The 24,826-nt window shown below is 35.8% G+C and overlaps 1 protein-coding gene across 1 annotated transcript in view; it reads left to right on the forward strand.

Moving 5' to 3' along the window:
• The window catches only part of LOC150092699 (N(4)-(Beta-N-acetylglucosaminyl)-L-asparaginase-like), a 131,281-nt gene that overhangs the window by 60,367 nt on the left and 46,088 nt on the right, over nt 1-24,826 (forward strand). Inside the window, exon 5 of the mRNA XM_090414711.1 lies at nt 14,500-14,690. Within this exon, the coding sequence (XP_090270837.1) occupies nt 14,500-14,690 (191 nt within the window). The remainder of the gene's footprint in view (nt 1-14,499; nt 14,691-24,826) is intronic.

Raw genomic sequence — 24,826 nt, forward strand, 5'->3', positions numbered from 1 at the left:
CAGGCTTTTTCAAAATCTATGAATATTAAATATGCAGGAAGATTATATTCGTTTGTTTTTCCTATTACTTGGTTAATAGCGTGGATATGATCTCTTTTAGAGAATCTTGCTATGAATCCTGCTTTTCATATGGCACAGCCATATGAACAAGCAGGATTCATAACATTATATTAATATAATGGATATAAATATTTTGTATAATTGTGATAGCAAACTGATTGGCCTAATTAGTGATATTATCTCTGCTGCCTTTTTTATGTAATAAGATAATCAAGGATTTATGCTATGACACTGGAGTTAAAATATCATTGAACATATTCAATATGACCTTATGAAAATGAACCTTCTGATTTTATATGTTCTATTCCATTTTCTCCAGGACTTTTATTTTTCTTTGCTTACTTGAGGGCTTTCCATAATTCTTCCAACACGATGGGAAAGCTTCATCTAAATATAATAAAGGATTTGTATCTTTCCTTGGCTGTGTATAGGTAATTATTAAACTTGCTACATATTTTCAATATTTCTTCTCTATTGTATTGTACTATTCCTTGATTATTTTTCAATTTTGGAATCCATTTTTTCCTTCCATGTCACCCTTATTTGATCATTTTCAGAGATATTTTGTTTTCTGTTATGTGCTGGAAAAAAAGTATGTTCTGAATTGTTCTTAAATTATATTTTCTGATGTCATTTTTGATTTCTTTTCTAACTTTTGCATTGCCAGGAATGCTACATTGTCTTTGTTACTTCTGTATCTCATTTTCCTTAATTCTTTCCTTTTTTTTTTTTTCATTACATCAAGTGTCTGTAAAGTAAGTTCTATTTGCTGGAAATGATTTTAAACTTTTAGTAACGTCTATTATTGTTGAAGCTATTTCCTCCATTCTATCAGATAAGCCTGATTCATTCATACTTTTTTCCTTCAATGAATCAAAGTTGAACAGCTATCAGATGTGAACTGTAGACTTAAATACACAAACATTATTCCAGAAAAACTGAAAGAGTTTGAAAACAAGACCCAAACCTTGGAGATACAGTGGCAAACGTTAAAGAAAACTTTGATTGATTCAGCCAGAGAGGCATGTGGTGAGGTAATCTCATGGTGAGGTAACCATGGATTGAGAAATCAGAACTCCATAGTGGACCCAGGAAATTAAAGAAGCAATCAAGGAAAAGAAGAAAGCATATCAAAAGTTCCTGGAAAGTAAGTCAGCTTGCTCTTAGGGAATACACAGAAAAATGTAAGAAAGCAAAGCATTGTGTAAAATTAACTAAACAAAAGTCATGGGAAGATTTTGGTAAGAACATAGAAAATAAATATCAGGAAGGTGGTAAAATATTCTGGAGGCTATTGAAAAAGCACAGAAATGGAGGAAAGAGTTACTGTAAAATTAATTAGAGATGATAAAGAGGACATGAAAACTGAAGATAAAGATATTCTTGACGTATGGAGTAATTACTTTGAAAGATTGCTAAATGAAACTAGCAGCGACAGCATGGTGGTAGAAAACACTCAACAGGAAATATTTATCTGTACTTGAACTAGAAAAAGCTATCACAAACCTGAAATGTGGAAAGGCAGCTAGAGTAGATGATATTCAACCAGAAATACTAAAATATGGAGGTATAAAAGTTTTACAGTAGCTACACTGCATAATTAAGAAGACCTGATCAGAGGATCAAATTCCAGATGATTGGAATAGAGTAAAAAGGGAATATAGCTGAATGTGAGAATTATAGGGGAATTTCTCTACTGAATATCTCTGCTAAGATCATCATCATCTTCTTCTTTTTACCTTCTTTTACCTTGTGCCGTCAAGGGTTTATTAATCATCGGACCTCAAACCATTCCCAGGATAAGGTGGTTGGCCCTGTGCCCTGGTGTATCCTATGTCCTGTAGTGTCTCAAGGCTGGTTTGCCTGCTTTGCAGGATGAAAACCCCAGGATAAACTGGGGAAAAACCCTACTGTCCATGCCCAAGACCAGCTAACTTGGCTATGGCTGAGGAAGATCCTTCAGCTCCTCACGTCACTGACGGGAATCGAACCTAGGACACCCCTTCCCCAGGCATATGGTTGTGAAGTGCACAGCCACTAGGCTAACCGCACAGAATTATGCAAGTATTCTTGTAAAGTGGATAAAAAAATGTGGAGGGGAAGCTTGGAGAAAAACTGGCTGGGTTCAGGCCAAACAGAGGTTGTCAGAATCAGATTTTCACTTTAAAACAATAGTTGAGAAATCATGGGAATATAACAAGGATCTGGAATGACAAGATGCCAAGGAGAAAGCTGTTCAAAACACTCCAGTTATATGGTGCAAATGGGACATATCAAGCAATACATACTCTCTATTTGAGTTGTAAATCAGCAGTTAGCATTAAAGGAGGTACAGGATGATAGCTTGATGTTAGATCAGGTGTGCAATTACCTCCACTGTTATTCATCATCTATATGGATCACATTATGAAGGAAAGTGGTATTGAATCAGATATCAAAATTGGATATATTAATCTCATCTCTTTACTTTATGAAGATGATGTTATACTTCTGAATAAATCCACTACAAGTCTGCAAGATTCCCTGACTAAATTGAATAACTGTTGTAATAAATTTGGTATGAAAATCAGCATTAAAAAGACAATGATAATAAAAATAGGCAGAAACATTGAAAACATCAACTGCATTCTGAATGGAGAACCTATAGCACAAGTATAACATTTCAGCTATTTAGGCACAATTTTTAGTAAAGATGGCAAATTAAATTTGGAAATAGACAGCAGAATTAGCAAAGCTAGTATGTAGGAAATCAACTAAATAAATTTATATGGAATAAGAGAGAGATTCCTCAAAACACTAAATTAGCTGTGTACAAGACAGTGTTCAAACCAGTTTTAACTTATAGATCTGAGAACTGGGTTAGAAATTATCAAAGAGTGGAGACAACAGATACGAAAGTCCTTAGAAAGATCGGGGTATGAACAGATGTCATCAATGGCAGTATCATATTAAAAATGAGGATATTAGGAAAGATCTTGACATTGTTAGTATTCAGAAATGTGTTAGCAGAGGTAATCTCAGGTGGTATGGTCACTTAAATAGAATGGAATAGGAACGATTAGAAAAACAATTGTTTTTTGCGAGGATGGCAGGAAAAAGACCCAGAGGAAGACAAGATACAGGTGGATTGATACAGTAAAAAGTGCCTTAGAAGACAGAAATATAAGAGCTGATAATATTGGAATATTGACAGATAACAGGTTTATCTGGTGGAAAATTGTTGATAGGAAGTTAGTAATGATGTAACTTTTCATGTAGTACTATCATAAAATCCTGTACCCCCTGAGGGCATATGTCAGGAATTTGATGATGATGATATAAATATTTATAAGAACATATATCATTGTGTGATTTTAAGTGTTATAATTAACATATATTATTGTTTCCTTTCTAAAACTCACAAGGGTAATGACTTTGAATTGTACAGTAGTGTATGATGGCTAAACTACTTCAACCAAGCAAAGGATTTTTAAAATACTTCCCCGTATTTTATTACAGGAAAAAAGTGTTTCATATCAGTAGCACTCTAAATGATAGTATTGTGGGAATGATGGTTAGTGCATGCCTCATGTGATGAGTTTTCTGACTCTGTGGAGACACTCATAATAATAATAATAAAATCATGATGGGTGGTTTACTGGAAGGATGAGCAGATAATATCAAACGGAGAGGAGTAGGTTTCCTAATAAACAAAAGAATAGCAAACAAGGTAACTAAATATGCAGGAATCTGGAATATAGATAAAAGTACAAATATATCAAAAACAGTTAAAACCATACAAATATAAGTGCTAACAAGCAGTTATAATGATGAATAAGTCGAAAAATTCCATGATATTACTTGATATATGACAAGATTCTACAACCCACAGGGTTAGGAGATTTTAATGTATGACTGGAAAAAATAAATAAAAAAGGAACAAGAAAAATTATATAGGAAAAAATGGAATAGGCAAATGAAATGAAAGAACAAATATTCAAGACTGAGTGGACAGGAATATGATACTTGACAGATGTAACATGGTTTGTGAAAGGCAGTTCTTGCCTTAGTAATTTACTTACTTTTTTTATAATAAGGTGACAATTGAGTTGGATAAAAGTAATGGCTACCCAGTGTTACTGCTGGATTTTGCAAAGGCACTTTGCAGGATTCCACATGGAACTTTGTTGCATAAATTGTAGCAAATGAGGATGGATATGAATATGGTGATTTGGACAAGAGGGTGACTGATAGTAGATATCAAAGAGCGATATAGGGAAGTTGCCTCCAGGAGAAGGCAGATGAAAAACTGATATATCACAGAACTAAGTACTTGGTCCTCTGCAATTTAATTTGTACTTCAGTAATATAAAAAATTATTTAAGGGGAAATATTCAGCTCTTTGCTGATGATGCAAAGCTAGGAAGAGTAATAGTGATGATGATGATGTGGAGATCCTGTAGGGTAACTTAGACTAGCAATATAGACAATGGTAAATGGCTGCTAGTTTAATGTGGTCAAGTATGAGGTCATGCACTTTGGAATAAAGAGATAAAGCTGTGTACTGTATTAATGGATCTGAACAGCAGAAAATTTATGAGGCTAGAGATTTTGGAGTAGACATGGAGTTGAAATTTAGAGAACATATTACAGAGGTGGCCAAAACAGTGCATTAGATTACATGGTTCATGGTTGTTGAAGAACACACTAAGAAGGGATAAGAAAGTTGTTATTCTTTGATATATAAGGGCATATGGATCTGGTCACCTGGATTCCATGTTGATGAAGAAGTAGTGGAGAGGATTATTATTATTTCATGAGCATCTCCAAGGAGTCTGTAGGGTCATCATGGGAGACCCAAACTACCCAGACTTATCAATAGACAGAGCATTCACAAATGACTCTGGCTGCATTTCACTCATTTGCCACTCTCCAAATGAAAAATCTAGTCTTTTACAAGACTAGATTTTTCCCTTGCTAACTAGACTCTTACTCATTTTCCAGTTATGATCTCTTGTTCTGCTCTACTCTAGCCAAGTGCTGAAATGCTTCCTCTGCATCAGTCCTATAAAACTTTTTTATTAACTTAAATGTTTCCATCATATCCTTTCTTTTCTGCTTATCAACCAAATTTTGAACCTATACCCCCCTCAGTCTCTTCATAGGAAGCATTCTGCAGTCTACTTGCCATCTTGGTCACTCACCACTGGATTGTCTTCACTACTTCCCAAGAAACCCTAGTGACCAGACTTTAGCAAAGTAAACCAAATGTAGATAGCCTAATTAAGAGAAAATGGTTTCATTATGGCTGCTTGTTAGTGTGTGTTCTTCACTAACCAAGTAATTCTGTAGTTTGGTCACCTTAACAATGTCCTCTGAATGCCAATTCTCTGTTTAGCACCATCCCCCACATCTCTAGATTCATCAGTTTCCTGGAGTACATTTCCATCATATGGTACATAGTTTGTAATATGTTTATCCCAAAATGCATACCTTTACATTTCTCTTCATTAAATTGACATTCATTATCTTATGCCAATACTGTCTGGCAATTTAAATTATGCTGCACATTCGCTACATCATGCTGATTAACTATTATTACTCTACCCAGTTTTTCATAACTAGCAAATAGCTGAATATTTCCCTTCAAATCATTTCCTATATCATGTATATATAAAACATTAGTGATCCAAGAACAGAGCCTTGTTGTACACTGCTACTCACCTGCTTTCTCATGAATTCTGCTCCTTTGGCTCCTTTGTATACTACTTTTTTGGCATCTGTCTATCAGCTGCCCTCATATCCATATTCCCGGTTTTATATCCATCCCCATTTGTTCTAATTTGCATGACAGAATTCCATGGGGTATTATGTCCAACACCTTTGCAAAATCCAGCAGTATCGTGTAGCCATTCCCTTAAGTCATCTTAATTGTTAAGGTGACCAATTGTTAAACCTTTATAGCTTTCATTTGTTCCCTTCACCACTCTCCTAATTCAGACATTCATGCTTCCCTCTTTTACTACTATCTCTAAATGTTGATTTCATGCATCTGATTACACAAATTGACTCCCTTTCTCTACTTTACAGATTAAAGCAGAAGAGAAGCTGAATCCTTTACTTTCACTCTATATGTAACACAAATTGCTGCCCTGCAAACCAGAATACCAGATAATCCTTATCATTAATATTAAGAATTATCTGATATTCTTCCCACCAGGTCTCCTTCCAAATACACTGATGCCATAATCTTAATTGCATCTCCTTTTTTACAGATCGATCTCTTCCCCAGCTAATCTCAACCTTGTATCATGACACTCTAACAGTGCCAAGGGATTACCTCTGGGATTTTGGTGCCTCTTTTATGGTCTGATTACTTTTCTGCTCTTATAAAATAACTGAAATAATGCTTACTGGAATTGAGGTCCTTCATTTGCTTCTCTATTGCAAATCCCTAACCTTTATCCAAGGCCTGGGTTCTCTAAAAAAATGTGCCTTTGTCCTTGATAAAATTTACTGACTCAAGTCAAAACTTACTCCAGCTTCTTGCTCAGCATCCACTACAACCCATCAACAAATGCAAAGTAGACTTCATAAAGGTCAAATGCAATAAACTTGCCTCTTGCTCAAATGGCAGTTGAGCCTTCTGGTCCGTCACTAAGGCTTGAGCATGACATGCCCTTCCTTGCTTCCTCCTCTTGGCATCAGTCTTTCTTCCAACTTTAGCTGTATAGTTGACTAAGGAAAATCACCTTCTACAATATTACAAACTGCTCATAGCTTCTTCTCATCTTTTGCCAGAAGAACATAAGAAAAATCCTCATTTGTCTTTATACTATAAGCCTGGTCCAGATGATGGTATCCCTCCAGCTGTGCTGAAAACTTGTGCTTCAGGATCAATGTTTATTCTGTATTACCTACATAAACAGTCTTACATCTGCCTAAGAATGTGGAAGCAAACATTTTATCTAGCCTATCTGTAAAAAAACTAAACAACAACAACAACAGTCAGCCATCAAACTATTGTCCCATTCCCCTCATCTCACTATTCTCATTTGCCAGAGAATAGGAGACTCATCAACTGATGAGTCTCCAGACAGCTGATCACTGATGACCTTCTCCATTGTCTGGAGACTCATCAGTTGATTAATGATTACCAGTGTGGATTCCACCATTTTCATTCTACAACAGACCTCCTTGCTAACCTTATCTGCTTCTGGATATAGGCCATGAATAAAACTGGAGAAATTCATGTGGTTGCTCTTGATATTTCCAAGGCCTTTAATCATGTTTAGCATTGTGATTGAATTGCCATCTTCCTCTCTAGTCATTCATTTGCATATCATAATAGACAGCTTTCTCTCATCAGATTTCTTCATCTATTCTGGAATACCCCAATTTTCTGTGCTCTTATCCATGTTCTTCATCCTGTACATTAGTGACCCTCTCTCTAACTTCAAATCCTATTCTTTGTTTTGCTGATGGCAGTACTCTCCATCTCTCTTCTTCATTCAAGAAACCTTGTAGTATCAAATGAGCATTCAGAGTTTCAAGATCTACCACACCAATGTCTTAAACACTGCTGACCTCATCATTCTCAGACAGTGTGAAGATATTCCAGTGAACTTCAATGCTATCAAAACACAATCTATTTTATTATTTGGAAGAAAGATCATACTTCACTTCCTCTTACTTTTCATAATGCTCTGATTACCAGTAAAGATCACTTTCTCCTTCTTGAGCTGAGTTTCACATCAAGCTTATCCTGATATAAATATATTACATCCATAGTCTTCTCGGTTTCAAAAAAAAAAAAATTGACCTTTTTTTATTCAAAATACTACTTTTCTCCTATTTGACTCATTATCATGATCAGATTCCTGATGTGTACCCTCAGGTGGTATACAGGATATTATGTGATAGTACTACATGAAAAAGTTACATCATAATTAACTTCCTATCAACAATTTTCTTTCAAATTAATCTATTACCTGTCAAGACTTCAGTATTATCAGATCTTACATTACTTTCTTCTAAGGCACATCCTGTTCACCTCTACACTTTATAAATCTGAAATCTGACTAATCTTAAAATACTATTCTCGCATTTAGGGGAAGTGCACTCAGATCTCCTTTCTTTTCTCATAATTTCCATATCACCCTATCTCATACAGACTCCCTCCAGTCCCTTTCTCATGGACACCTATTCATGCAATATTCTTTTGTTTATTAATAGGTACTTTCATGGCCATTGTTCTTCTGAATTGGTACCTAATTCTTCTGAATTGATTTTCCAACTTAATAAGTTTTAAGATGATATTAAAATATTTTGTAACTTCTGTTTCTAAAAGAAATATTTAGCATGGTATTGTAGCTTTTTTTTTTGTTTTGTTTTGCTTTATTTTCTCATAATTGCCATATCACTATAGTCATTAGAAATTAGATCCATGTTGATATAAATTTGTTTCCATAAAATCACTAGGAATCAACCCAGAAGGTTGATAGCACCTTTGTGTGTGTTGTGTCTGTATGTGTGTGTGTGGGGGGGGGGGGTTAATTTTAAGATGATATATTTAGGTGAATGTGATGCAAAACTTTTTTTTTAAAAAATGTCATTTTTTTTTAGGTGTCATCGTGGAATCAGTGATCATAATAGGAAATTATGGGAAACCCATGCTAACCATAATTCACACTATATCGATCATATCTCTCTTTGTACTCATTCACTGACAAAGCACTTATGATCAACTCTTCCAACCTATTCACTACTCTCCTGGCAAAAACTTTAATCCTCACATCCTTCTTGACACAATCATACACTCATTCGCTACATTCCTGTACAATTTCTAGGGATGACACTTGTTCTCTCCTTTTCTGTCATCTATTGCAAAAAGTTCTTTTGCATTAGTACTATAAAATCCCTTTAACTTCTGTGTTTCTATTCATGCTCCTCCTTGTATACTCATTCACTGACAAAGCACTCATGATCAACTCTCCAACCAAGAATCAGTCCTTGATCCACTTTTATTCAATTTGTACATTAATGATATTGGGAAGGATCTGACAGGCAACATATGGCTATTTGCTGATGATGTAAAGATAGGTAGGATAATCAGGAATGCTGCTGATATGCAGTATACTTGCAAAATGATTTGAATAGGCTGGAATTGTGGGCATGGGAAAATGGATGTCAGTTCAATGTCAGTAAATGTAAAGTCATTCACTTCGGCATGATTAGATATCTATCCAATGTCGTATTATATTGGTGGGATTATGCTAGAAGAAACTGATCAGACTAGAGATCTTGGAGTGTTAGTAGATAGCAAGTTGAAGTTCAGGGGCCATGTAGCAAAGATTGCAAATACAACTCAAAAGATAATTACAATGCTGAAACAAATTTTCACATGTAAAGATAAGGATGTCATTTCGCTTCTTTACATGGCTTTGATAAGACCTCACTTGAACTATTGTGCACAGGTCTGGTCTCCTTGCTTCCATTGTGATTCTGATACAGTGGAGAGAGTGCAAAGGAGCGTATTAAAAATGATTTCAGGATTGTGGAATACTAATTGAGAATTTGTAGACTACAGACACTAGCAAACAGGAGAAAGAGTGTGTGTGTGGGGGGGGGGGGGTGATATGATTGAGACTTACAAACTTCTGAAAGAGTCATACAAGATTTCATTTTATGTAGGGTGGGGAAAAGACAAAAAAGGGCATTCTCGGAAGCTGAGAATGAATGCTACTAAGAAGGGGAGGTGAGGGCTAGATTTTTCTCTCATAGGCTGGTGCATGATTGGAATGGATTGCCATTGGATGTTGTGTGTGCAAGCAGCATGAATGAATTCAAGAATAAGTATGATAGCTGGGGTGTGTGTGTGTGTGTATGTGTAGTATATGGCCTCCTTTGATGAGTCCCTAACTCCCTGGAGGGCTCTCTTAATAATAATATTCATATCTCCCCTTTTTCATCTGTGAATTAGACTTTATAACACAGCCTTCAGGCTAATCTTCCTAAAGAACATAGTATAGACCTGATATGTTCCCCATAAGGACCAGATTGTCACATCTTAGTTGTTTGCTTCTGGATCGTCAAAGAACTCAGGTAACCTGATCTGCATGCAGTAGTCCAGAAGTCATTATATCAAATCCTTATAAAGAAGAATAATCCCTTATCCCTGTGTATGTGCACATGTCCGTTCATTCGTTCTTCAACATTCATGTAATGCAATAAGCTATTTTGGCTACTTTTGCAATATACCTTTTATGCATATGAAAGTTATGCATATCCTAGGGTGCATAACATTCATTTTGCCATATTAAATTTGCAACTGCCATCCTTTGTTAGATCATCCTGCAGATCTCTATTCATATCTTCTTGCATACAGGTATCATCTGCCAGATCATTTGTGCCTAAACAGTCATCTTTTTTCACTTTTCCTCTCTGCAGCCTTGTCAACATTCTTCACACTCGTTAAACACAATTTTTCATGCTTTCATCAAGCTTTCTTTATATCTGCTTCTTTTTTTCTTTCATTTCTCTTCCATACTTTACCAAATTTCTCTAGTCATTCTCACTGATATTTTATCCTTGAAAGACCATGTAAGTATGCTCTCTCTCACACACCCACCATTTTGTTCATTCTGTCACATACGCTGTTCATCTATACTTTCATTTCATTTGCAGTAGCCAACATATATTCTCATCTTTTATTGTTTACAATTCTATTGTCATACTGCTCCCCTCCCCATACAACTAAATATACAATTAAAAATCTTAGGTGTATAATGTCATGAGGAATGAATTATGAGATGAAAGGATAAACTCTTCCTGCATTCATGTATTTCAGTTTAAGTGCTGATTGAAACTCATTATTTGGTTTAATGAAATGAGAATAGCACTAAGAATGAATTAGACAGTGATTTAATAATTATATGTTTGGTTTAATCCTTTATCCAAGTGTAAGCAAACAAAGTTTGCACCTGAAGTATTTTTAGGACTGGGACAATCATGGTAAAGGTGGTATAAGTTCTGATCACTTACCTTAATATCCCATAAGGGTAGTCTGGGTAGTGACCCTTCCCCATTATGCTATGCATTAAGGAGATGTGCTTTGCATTATGCGATACTAAGGCAAGTGATCAGAACTTATACCATCTTTACCACGAGTTTCCCCAGTCCTGAAAATACTTCAGGCGCAAACTTCGGTTGCTTACACTTGGATAAAGGATTAAACCAAATATATAACTGGTAGCATAGTCAAGTGAAAAAACTTCCATCAACAATGGTTTAATGGATCCAATATTTCGTTTCTGTCATAACAACATTGCAGAGAATGTTATATAAGATTGTAATCGGCACACAAACAACAACACCAAAAAAAAAAAAAAATGAAGGTGATTAGTCTAAAACCTAAAGCACTAAGAGGAATGCCCTCTTTGGCACTGGTAGGTATTCTTGGCTGTTTGGTGTGAAGTCTAAAAGTTACAGTTTTCTCTATCTTGGGTTTGTTTTTAAGATCTGCTGCTGATTCCAAAATCCTATTTAAGTGATTTCCATTTACTTCTGTGCAGGTTGTCCATGGCATGCCTTCATCTGACTGATCATAATTGTGATATTGAATGTATTCCTTAGCTTCTTTCAGATAGGCATTAGCAGATATTCCAGTTTTTTTGTAATAAGACAAGTTACAGTTACAAGGAATTTTTTATGTACACCTGGAACTGAGAGGAGGGATTATTCTTTAAGGAAGCAGAAAAGGAGAGCCAGCTGAATGTATGTTTTGAAAGTAATGCAGAGATGGCAGTGAGGTCTAGAAAAACCCATACTATGGACACCCTGCACAGAATCTAATGGAAATAAATGCTGTGCTTCATTGCATTAAGTACACACACAAAAGACTTTTTTTATGAATTTTAAAAACCAAACAGTCTTGCTGGATACGGTTCTGTGAGATGCCCCAATGTATGAGAAACTATAATCTTTAAACCTCATACCCAATGACCAATGATGTCCATAGTACCAGTAGATGGGCCATGACTGGGACTTTAGGCTTTCATTCTAATCACTCGCATCTTTTTGTTGCTTGTGTGCACTTTACAATTCATATATTATATCCCAGATGATGTCTAGGTGACAGAAACAAAATAACAGATTTATTAAACAAAAAATAAAAATAAACTGACATGAGAAAATCAAGAGTCATAGAATTATTTTAACAAGCAAAGCATATGGAGTTTTTTTACAAAGGAGTAAAATGCTGGTGAGGTTGATTTAAAGTCAAAGACAGAAAACTGGGGATGAGAGGAGACCTCCACATAGCCTTTAAAGGAACGCAGAGAACCAACCAGGGCTTCTGACCTAATGTCCAATTATCACCTTCTTGTGGCACACTCTGTTAGGTATTTACCTGGATACTGCATGAATAAAGATTGGCTAGCAATTTGGGATTTAGCCAACTGAATCGTATTCTTAATGGTTTAAACCACAATGTAAAATGATGGTACAACATGACAGAATTTCAGGCTTGCTGGGTGTCACCCAGTTAAACAAGGCCCCTGTCAATTTTGCCAGGGAACTAGAGCAAACAGTGAAGATTCAGCTACTGGAACAAATCCTGAAACACGTCCCAACTCAACATCACCAGCATTCAAGATCATTACTATCAACATAAGAACCTAAATGCAAAGAATTGGATAAGTACTAGATCGACATAATGGGGGTGACTGAGACAAAAAAAGACAGCAACCGGTGAGATCTTACTAAGCAATAAATACAAAATGTTATATTCAGGCAATGACAATCAAGGAAAAGAAGGAGTAGCCATAGTATTCAACAGAAAATACAAGGCTAATCTTCTTGAATGGCAGGCAATATCAAGTAGAGTGATGTAGACAAATATCAGAATGGGGAACTGGACAATGAGGCTTGTTTGTGCTTATGGTCCCACAGAAAGTTCTACTAAGGTGGAAGTGGAGGAATTTTTTGAGGCTTTAGAGAAAGCAATTGACATAATGAAAATGGAAAAGTTGGTCCTTGTTGGAGATCTAAATAGCAGAGTAGGAAATGATTGTCAGACATACAGAAATATTTTGGGAAAATTTTGAGAAAAAAAGCAGAGCTAATAATAATGGCAAATACCTGTTGGATTTCTGCTTAGGACATGACTGCTTATTACTAACACAATGTTCCAACATAAAAATGTGCAGAAATTCACATGAAGAGAAGAGGCAAGGAATAAGAAAAGTCTCATTCACTATCTTATTGTTGATAATGATATTTTCTCACTGGAGTAGGACACTCGAGTGTACAGAGGATTTGAAATTGGAAGTGATCACCATTTAGTCTTGAGCAGGATAAAATTGAATTTCATATTGAAAAGAATAACATGTAAGAAAGTTTTAAAGCGAATAAAAGGTGAGCAGCTCTCAGAGTGAATTCTAGACTAAAATACACAAACGTTATTGAAGAAAAAAATGAAAGAATTTGAGAACAGGAACCAAACCTTGGAGATTCAGTGGCAAGCCTTAAAGAAAATATTGATTGAGGTGGTCTGCAGGGATAGAAAAATCAGAACTCCATGACAAGTTAAAGAGGCAATGAAGGAAAAGAAGAAAGCATATTGAAAGTTCCTGGCAAATAAGTCAACTTGTGCTCTTAGAGAATACAGAGACAAACGTAAGAAAGCTGAACATTGTGTAAAACTAGCTAAACAAAAGTCATGGGAAGACTTTGGTAAGAACATAGAAAATAAATATCAGGAAGTTGAGGCAAAATATTCTGGAGGTTGTTGAAAAAAGCTCAGAAATGAAAGAAAGAGTGATGTTTAAGTAATTAGAGATGATAAAGGTGACATGAAACTGGAGAAAAAGACATCCTTGATGTATGGAGTAATTACTTCGAAAAATTGCTACATGAAACAAACAGTGACAGTGCAGTGGTAAAAACACTCAAAATTTTCTTCTTTTTTTTTATTTATTTATGGATTTGAGAGTTGGGTTAGAAATGAAACAGTTGATCAAAGACTAGAGATCATGGATATGAGATTTCTGAAAAAAATTAAAAGTGCACAGATGACATCAGTAGCTGAATCATTAAAAGAGAAGATATTAGGAAAGAACTTGTTAATGTTATCATTGAAGAATGTGCGAACAGTGGTAATTTAAGGTTGTATGGTCACATGAAGAGAATGGGAGAAAAAAGGTTAACAAAACAGGTGTTTAATGGCAGGAAAAAGATTAGAGGAATAATGTAAGCTTATCGTTTAGTACTATTATCATAGTATCTTGTACATCCCTTGAGGGCATATCAAGAATGTGATGAAAAACATTTTTTTAATATGGAAAAATAAACTGAATTCATGCACTGAATAAAATCCAGTATGCATTTACAAATAATATAGGATTTCATTGTAGAATATTATTCATTATTGTTCTTATGTGGTCTTGTATATGATTCTAGAATGTATATCCAGATCCCAGGAAATACTGTGGTCCATATAAGACTAATGAGAAAAGATCTACTAAAGGTATGTTTAAGAAACTACACTTTGCACAAGACAATCATGATACTGTTGGAATGGTAGTGATTGATAATGAAGGAAGAATCGCAGCAGGTACGTCAAGTAATGGAGCTAAATTTAAAATACCTGGGTAAGCTGATTTTTGTATTTTAATTTAAATATTGTATTTTATGTGTACAATAATTTATATTGTATTACCTGAATTTTTTCCCAAAAATGTTTACTCACTTTATTTAATTTTGAAAATACAAAATAGAAGTTTAGTCAGTTTTAAGATGGATTATTATACTTGACAAAAAATTATTCACTATCTGATCAAAAATCTCTTACTCTAATATAAAAGGTATTAATGTGGAGTTGGTCTACCCTATACTTTTATAATAGCCTTCAGTCTTTTGAGTAGGCTTTCCACTGAATTTTGACATGTAACTGTAGAGCATTATTAAGGTTGGTTACTGATGAGGTTGAGATCAGATTCTAGCCAGGCCAGTCAAGTTCTTCAATAATGACCTCATCTGACTATTTTGACACAGACTTGCTTTGTGAATCAAAAGGGCTTTCGCTAAATTTTATGTTACCATAAAGTTGGAAGCACAGAATTGTCTATAATGTCATCATTGGCCACAACATTAAGATTTCCTATCACTGGAATTATCCCCCCCCCCAAGTCTGAACCATGAAAAACAGCTCCAACCAGTTCGAGTGTCTGGAATGTTACCTGCCCAAATCTGGTGTGCCAACTGTGAAGTTGGCACACCAGATTTGGGAAGTTAACATTCCTTTGGCCTTGACCATTGGACTGCCAGATGGTGAAGGATGATTCATCACTCCAGAATACATTTCCACAGTTTTAGAGTTCAGTAGTGCAAGATGTTACACCACTCCACTCGACGCTTGGCATTGCTCTTGATGATATTAAGCTTGTGTATGACTGCACACTATGAAAACCCATGTTTTACAGCTCCCAACAAACAGTTGTAGTGCTGGCATTGCTAACAGAGACATTTTAGAATTTGTACTGAGTGTTGCAACTGAGACGATTTCTTTTTGTCATGACCAGTTACTTCAGCACCTGGTAGTCTCATTCTGTGATTTTATGACCAGGTTAGGATTGTGCTGTTGTTGCTCCTAAATGTTTCCACTTCACAATAACATCATCACTTAAAGTTGATTGGGGGGGGGGAGGCAGCTGCAGCAGGACAGAAATTTTCCAAACTCAGCTGTTGCAAAGATGACATCTTATGATAGTGCCATGTCAAAAGTCACAGCTCTTCAGTATAGCCCATTTTACTGTTAATGTTTGTCTATGAAGATTGCAAGGTCATGTGCTTCCTTTTATACCTGTATGAACCATGGTTGTGATGTATATATATATATATATATATATATATATATATAGTCATATCCACTACTATGAATAGGGTGTCCAGATATGTTTATAATGTACTCTTATTTATATCTACATTCTAGCCTAGTGTAGGTAAACTGTGAACCTTTCAGTATGAAGTATCTTCATGATTATTTCCTTGCTTAATAAAATTAGTTGACTTCACTACAAATTGTTTAGCTTTCCCTTGGTGCACAGTACATTTATGATTATTGTGTAGGGTAGATGGGAGAAGATGTGGGTTTTGTTACATACCTGGTAATGTAAAGAGTTGTGAGAGGAAATGTTTCGGCAAATTAGTCTAGAAAACATTTTTAGAAAACATAGTTTTAGAACACATTTCTAAAATCGTGAGGACAGCACAATGGACTCTGACAATGATGCTGATGTTTGAAAGTAATTCTCGTTGCATTTTATAAGGCTTTGTTCAGGATCATTTATGGACTACTTGTGGAGATTTGGTCATATGATTTTCAAATGGATGAAGCATTATTGGAAAAGGTCCAGTTTGCAAATTACAGAGTCTGGGGAAGGGGGAGGAGATATAAAATAAATTTCGTGTGATGATACAGCGTTCCCTCTTTATACAGGAGTTCATGGTATCATCGAGTTCCCCCCCAAATTTTATCCGGGCTCTGGAACCGGCTGGGTCAGTATTCCTGACTGTAATCTGTGCGTGTGTCCTCAGACCAGTTTACCTGCTTGCAAGATGAAAAACACCAGATAAACTGGCAGAAAAACCCTGCTGCCCAAAACTGGCTAACTTGGCTATGGCTGAGGAACATCCTTGAGCTCCTCATGTGGTTGACGGGAATCGAACCTAGGACACTCCTTCCCCAGGCATATGGTTGTGAAGCGCAAAGCCATTAGGCTAACCGCATGGACGGAGGGGATATGATTGAGACATATAAGCTGGTAAGGAGCTATTACCAGATAAATGTGGATGAAGTTTTTCATCCACATTTATCTGGTATTATGAATTTATCTAGTTTTATGAAATTGCATAGACAATTACTTGTAGAATGGGGTAGGATGAGAGGCCATCCCTAAAAGTTGTACAAGGAAGGCATCGGGGGGGGGGGAGGTTTCTTTCATAAAGAATGGTAGGGGGAATAGGTTTTTTGCATGGAGAGCAGTGGGTGATTGGAACACATTGCCCTGAGAGTGTGGTGAGTGGGAAGACAATGAATGTATTTAAGGCTTGGCATGATTTTGTGTGTGTGTGTGTGCACGCGCGTGAGTGACCTCCTGTGATTAGTCTTTGAACTACGTGGAGGTCTGATGGTAATAATAATAATATTGCACTTTCTTATGGAAAGAGTTATTATGCAATACATATAGAAACTTTTTGGCAAAATCAAAAAACTAATTGTGAAGTTATTCCATTCACAGATATAATAAAATTATATTTGTGAGTTTTATTTATTTTATTTTATATAATAATTTCTTATTATATTATAAGAATATAATTTCTTATTAAGTATAATATGCTATCCAACCCAGTAGAAAAACAATGGCACCACTATCTCAAATCCATACTAAAGCAAAAATATAGTAGCACATCATTTTGATATTTATGGAAAAAATTAGTTCTGTTATACTTTTGCATTAACCCAGTTTCTCCAAGATTCTAGTTTCCTGATGACAAATCAGTTACTTGTAGAATTTTAACTTATATAATGCCATTATTCAGTGAAGTTTTTTTTTAAATTTAATTTAATTTTTAATATTTTTATGTGTAAAAAGGGTATGTGTAAAAAAAAATGTTACTCTTACCATAACATTTGTCTATATACATTGCTTAAAGAGTGTGCTCTTATTTATGGTATACAGTTGATTCTCACTTTAGTTAACACTATTATAATAATTGCACTAACAAACTACCAAAAAGTCTTGACCGAAGCCTCATAAATACAATGCCAGTGGTGAAACTGTCTACTATGACAGACTATTTCTATGGTCTCTATGAGTTCACTATAATTCAACTGCTCTCATTAATAAGTAGCAGTTTGCGAAGGTAAACAAAAATTGCATGTGCTAATTAAAATGTGCAAATTATTGTTTGCTTATATTAGAATAAGATATGGCTGCAAAGAAGAATATAATTTCAAAAGTATGTGATACCTACTATCTAGACCAGTTGGAAAACTTACTAAGACTATTATTACATGAACTCTTAATGTGTAGTATGTAGATGCTATATCATAACAGTAGTTTTATGATTACCTAGTAAAAGCCTTTTTTATAGTTGAGGTTTTAAAATCGTTGAAACTGCATATTAGTGGGAAAATTCATTATTTTTAACTCTTTTTCTCTTTCAGAGTTTTATGGTACAATAGTTATGCTACTGGATTATTTCAGTATAGCAGTAGGCCACTACCGCCAGAAAAAACAGCATGGATACATCACAATAGAATAAGATCATTTGCATATAAGGAATATCGCTGTTGCTCATTGTCAACAAACCGGCAGTTGAATTTTTATCTAGAAATTTGTATTGCTTTTGGTAATGGAAATGTATTCCTTATTTTCCAGATGAGCCACTTTAAAGGATAGTAGTAGTGATTCTTTTCATTAGATAGAGTGGGGTATATGAAGTATATGAATTTTTTTTATTTTTTATGTTGGGCCTCTTGTATATGGGCCCAACATAAAAAATAAAAAGGTCAACCTATAGTACGTTAGTACCATATATGGGTGATGGGGTATGAAAGGAGAAACTTGTTTATATTTGATTTAAGCGCCTGCATATTGTATTCCTTGGGAAATATGTCAGAGGGAAGACTGTTCCACAGTACTGCAGTAGCAGGGATGAATGAGGAGGAAAAGAAACTTTTTCTGTGGATTTCGAGGTGTACTGTAAAAGGATGTTGGGCGGCAGCTGTACGTGTTCCGATGGGTTTAGTACAGGGTGGAGGAATTATTGATGCTGTTTCAGATGAACATTTCCTGTGAAAGTATTTATAGAATATACAGATTGCGGAGACTAAGCATCTATGTGAAAGTGAGGGGAGCGAGTTGGTGAGGGATGGGTCATTTATTAGTCTAATTGCTCTCCTCTGAATTGAGTCAAGCATTTTGAGGGTGCTTTTTGGAGCCCCACTCCAGATGTGAGAGCAGTATTCAAGAGCTGGGCAGATTTGTGACTTGTATAGTGTTAATAGCTTTTTAGGGATGAAGTAACATCTTGAGCAAAAGAGAAAACCTAGTTTTTTGGAAGCTGAGGATGCAGTGGTTGTGATGTGTTTATGCCAGGAGAGGCTTGATGTCAAGATAATTCCGAGAAGTGAAATTTCGTCTTGTCTGTGAATTTGAGTGTTATCGAAAACAATGCTGGGAGAAAATGGTTCTTTTTAGTGAGAAATAAGACAGAACTGGGTTTTACTAGCATTAAAGTTGACAAGGTTGTCTAAGCTCCATTGGCAGATGGCTTGGAAGTCAGAATTAAGGGCAGCGGTGGTTGATGTTCTGTGGGTTGAAGTGAGTTGTGTAGAGTAGGGTTTGTCGAATGAAAGGGAGGAATGTAATGTGCTGTCATCTGCAAAACTGTGTATTGGGTTAGAGGTCAACTGAAATAGGTCATTGTTATATAGAAGGAAGAGGGTCGGTGAGAGAACTGAACCTTGAGGAGAAGTCCCGAGGCAGTCCAAATGATGGGAGTTTGCTTAGTAAGCCTTTGTGCCAGACTCGGTCAAAAGCTTTGGAGATTTTGAGTGCAACTACTTGAGATTCACCAAATTTTTCCATAGCATTTGTCCAGTGATGGGTGATGTATGAGAATAGATCTCTTGTTGAACGGCTTTGATGGAATCCATACTGGTGGTCGCTTAATAGGCGGGTACTTTCAAGGTAGATTAGGAGTTGAGAGTTGATGATTTTCTCCATTACTTTTGATAGGACTGAGGTGATTGAAATGGGGCGGTAGTTAGATGGTAGTGATTTGTCACTCTTTTTAGGAATGGGTTAAATATAGGCCAGTTTCCAGGTTTTGGGATATATACCAGTGGAGTAAGAGAGTGTGTACAGGTGGCATAGGATAGGAGTCAGTTCAGATGCACAGACCTTCAGGATAATTGAAGGAATTCCATCTGGGCCAGGAGACTTTTTAGTGTCTAATTTAGACAGCAGGTTTGTGATGTCTTTTTGGCAAAAGGATACAGGTAGCATTGTATGTTGGGCAGTTGGAATGACTGGAGGGCATTTGCCATTGTCAGCAGTTATGTGTCCATTGGAGGCAAAGTGTGATGTCAGGAGATTAGCTTTTTCTATGGATGATGTTGCAATTGAGCCATCTAGGTATGATAGAGGTGGGAATAGTATAGGACAAAAGTTATGACCAATTGCCTTGGCAAGAGACCAAAAGGCACAGCTGCTGTTTGGACAGGCTGCAAGCTTCCAGCTTTTGGCCCGTTCAAATTCTGTTTTGGAAGTATTGATAATTTTCTTGCATTTGTTATGGGCTTCAGTATAGGTATAGGTATTGAATGAGGATGGGGTTCTTGATTTGAGCCAGTTGTGGGATGCCTGATTCTTCATTTGTACAATCTTGGCACATTTTTTGGAAAACCAGGGTTTAGTTAGGGGACAGCAGGTCTTGAGTAGTGTGGGGAATATATGTTTTCATGCCAGTGAGGATCACTTTGGTGATGCATTCAGTGCATATGTTTGGACTGGAAGATCAGAAACAATAGTCTAACCATGGGAATGAAGCATAGGAGCCTCGGAGACTGTCCCATTTGGCACTATTATAATGCCAAACTGCTCTTGTGTGGGAGTGACAGTGTAAGCATTGTTGCATGGGGGAGGAGATGAACACTAAGTTGTGGTCTGAATTGCCCAAGGGGCTCACTACATTCACTGCATATTTGGAGGGGTCATTAGTAAGGAAGAGATCTAGGGTATTTGGGGAGTGGTTTGGGTTATCTGGTATTCTGGTTGATTTTTGAACAATTTGTGTGAGGTCATTGGTGACTGCAAATGTTTCAGCATCTCTGCCTGCAGGATCTATATAACTGGAAGAGGAAAGCCAATTGGTGTTATGGACATTGAAATCACCCAGGAGGATGATTTCGCTGTTAGGAGCGTGGGACTGGAGAAAATCAACTTTTAGGGAGAGGAAATGAAAGAGCTCACAGTAGTTGGTGGTATTAGGAGAGCGATAGAGACAGCAGATGAAGTTGATGGGGGGGGGGATTACTAGAATAATGCTCTCAAAATCATGTGGAATTTTCTGCACCTCAAAAACGAAGATTTGTTATTTTATTATGTGAAGAAAAAGCATTTGGATGAAGAGACATTAATGTAAATGTTAATGTTACAATTCTCTGTATTATATGATGAGCACAGAATCATTAGATGTTGTGAGTGCATCTTCAGCAAATATGTTTAAAGAGAGATATGATAGGCATTTAAGTATGAATGTCTAAATGGGCTTTCCCTTGATGAGTTCTTGGATTCCCTGGAAGAGCATTAATAATAATAATAATAATATTTTCATTAGTGCTGGAGTATTTTCCAGAGCCCATACTTTTTATTCACACTCTTCCTTCTGTGCATAAATGACCCAAATTTTCAAGTTTCAAAATCTTCATAACTTAAATCCTGATCTCCTTGCCATTTTCCAGTGGTAGGGTGAGGACATCCTTGTCAACTTCAATGCTACCAAAATGCAGTCCTGTCTTATTTCTTGTAAGAAGAATCTCTGTCTTTACTCCTGCTCCTTACCTTACCTCCTCTGTGACCTTTCATGGTACAAACACATCATATCAGTAGCCTTCTTAGACTCCAAAAATACTTATCCTTTTCTGCTATAGACACTGCTTCCCACCTGTATACTGCCAACCCTATGCAAATTTGCCAATCATTGAAGTATTCTCTTCTTGCATTTAGGATGATGCACCAAAAATCTCTCATGAGCCTCTCCAAAAGTGTTAGACGCTATCTAGAAGAGTGAGAGTAATCTAGTTAATAGATAACTCTCTTACAGGCTCATTCTGGTTATTTTCCCATGGCCATCCTGTCTTATGCCTTCATTATAGATATTTTCATGGGCACTATTCTGCTGAACTGGTCTCTATCATCCCTCTAGGCCTGTAAAAGTTTGTATAGTTGGTCAACATCCACTCATAGTTCAGCTTCAAACTTATAGAATCAACTTATTGTACTGCTTTTTCATTTTATCTAGTTTGTCTGCTGGAAACAATCCTCTGAGCACTATTTTCTCCAACAACACAACCCCCACTGTGGTTCAAAAAACACCTCAGTAAATTTCTTCCTTCTTCTTTATAACTTACATATATACTCAGCATGGATGTATTATAGGATTTGCATTGTTTGACTTCAGAGATTAATAAAGAATAAACATAAAAATGAATACAATTTTGTGGTTTAAATTATTAAATACATAAAATCAACAATAACATTCTTGATATAGAAGTGCACACAATGAATATTGTTAAATGAGACTGAACTGAAAAAAGAGAAGAGGGAAGATTTTATATCAGGTAACCAAAAAAAAAGTTTGTGTAGTTTTTGGCAGAGTTCACTGCAGTGACTTGTTTTATTTTGTAGTCATTTGCAGAGCATAATTTTTTGTGTGCATCAGAAGGCACAGGTGTGTGTCAGTCAATCGGCATGCTCTAACTTGGTGTGTACTCTTTTTTTTCTGTGACTTTAAACCCTTTTAAAATGTCAGTTGAACCTGGTGTAATTCGAGCTTGTTTACTTTATGAATTTAAACTTAGTTTGAAGGCTTCAGAAGCATCCCGCAAGATGTGTGTGGCATTTGGAAAAGATGCAGTAGTAGAATGTACCGTGCAGAAATGATTTAAAAACTTTGTTTCTGATGATGAATCACTGGAAGATGCACCACGTTCAGGAAGACTCTCCATTATTAATAATGAAGAATTACATGCTGCTGTTGAAAATAATTCAAGATTAACATGTCAAGAACTTTCACAAATGTGTAACGTGAGTGGTGAATCAATTTATTTACACTTGCATCAACTGGGAAAATCATAAAAGCTAAGCAAATGGGTCCCACATGCATTAGCAGATGACAGTAAACATCAAAGGCTATCTATTTGTTCTTCACTTCTTTCATGTCATAAACACGAGCTTTTTTGGATTACTTGCTCACTTGTGATGAAAAGTGGATCTTGTGCTCTAACAGGAAGCAAACTTATCATTGGTTGTTACCAAACGATCCAGTACCGCACACTTCAAAGGCACTGCTTCATCCCCAGAAGACTATGCTTTGTGTGTGGTGGACTGGAGCCAGTATTGTCCACTATTAGTTTCTTGCTGTAGGCCAAACAATTATGTCTGAGATATACTCAATGCAACTTGAGCATGTGCAGGATGCATTATTCAGAAACAACCAAGACTAGTTAATCGGAAGAAAGTGCTATTCTTACAGGACAACACAAAACCTCATACTGTAAAACTTACCCGTGACAAAATTTATGCTTTAGATTGGAAGATACTCCCTCATCCTCCATATTCTCCTGACATTTCTCCAAGCGATTATCACCTTTTTTTTTTTTGGTGCTAGACATTCACATGTGAAATAGACACTTCCACAATAAAATGGAGATTGAAGCGAAGTGCTAGGTTTATTATTTCTAAAGACAAAGTGTTTTATAAAAGCTGAATTTACAAACTTGTATCTCATTGAGAAAGAGTCGTAGATAGTGGAAGTGCTTATTTTAATGAATAAAACATTTTATGAAACTTTCTGCAGATTATGAAAAGCTGCACGAACTTTTTTTTGGATATCTTATAATATATACTGAAAAAAAAAATCTAGCCTGTGAGATTGATAATATTATAGTTTGATTACTTGGGAAAATATTATTGATACGTTTGAATATGGGATATACTCAGTGTTTATTATTTTTAAAGGAAAATTATGATTATAACTATCTGAAGGAACACATACATCTTCTAAAGTAGGGGAAGAAGGGAATCTTGGAGTTAGCACAAAAATGGATAACTTGATGAGGCAGTTGAGTTATTTTTGTCTCCTCCTATCAAATATAGAAATATATACCACACCTGTAATAACTTACTACCTACCAGAGTTAGCAGTCATAGTGTAATTAACAAATATTTTTTTAGATAGGTATTATTTCTGTGAAAATTCCCATGTTACTCCTCTAATATAAACTATTATTTTAATGGCTAATATAGCCCACTTTTGTTTAAGAGTGCCCCTTTTTTTACAATGTCATTGGCTATTTACTCAAATCTTAGAGTAATGTGGAGGAATTATTTGATATTATATATATATCGAAAAACCCAGATTTTTTATATGTATAATATCAAATAATTCCCCCCACATTACTTTACCGCCACTTTCCCAAAACCCCCTTCCTTTTAATAGCTTAACAGCAGATGAATGCATATCGCCATGACAAGGAGACAGAAAACAACATCCAAAAAAAGGTATGTGCAAATTTTTCTCCTATATCATTCTTCATATATTAGTTTTATAACACTTCAATAATGCCCTAAGATTTGAGTAAAGAGCCAATGACAGTTTTAATGGCTGTATTAGCCATTAAAATAATATTTTTTTTTTGGATTCATTAAATTCACATTTGGTTGAATAAAATGTAATTATGGAAACTCTCAGTAAGATTAATGTTTTTTTTTATGTTAGTTATACCCATGAAAGTTAGACTGAAGGTTAGATAATTTAGAAATGCTAGTCTAAAAGACCAATGAAATTTTTTTTGAGTTAGTTGAAGTTGGAGTTGAAGTTAGTATGGAGGATGGTAGTTTCATACAAAGTGATGAAACTCATCAGCTACCTAGAGACATTCACAAACATCCATGCCACAGTGACTGACAACTGGATGATGTGTGAAGAAACATTG

Source organism: Typopeltis vanoorti, chromosome 25, assembly GCF_054136105.1.
Source record: "Typopeltis vanoorti isolate ZY-2024b chromosome 25, IOZ_Tvanoo_1.0, whole genome shotgun sequence".
NCBI classification, from domain to species: Eukaryota; Metazoa; Arthropoda; class Arachnida; order Uropygi; family Thelyphonidae; genus Typopeltis; species Typopeltis vanoorti.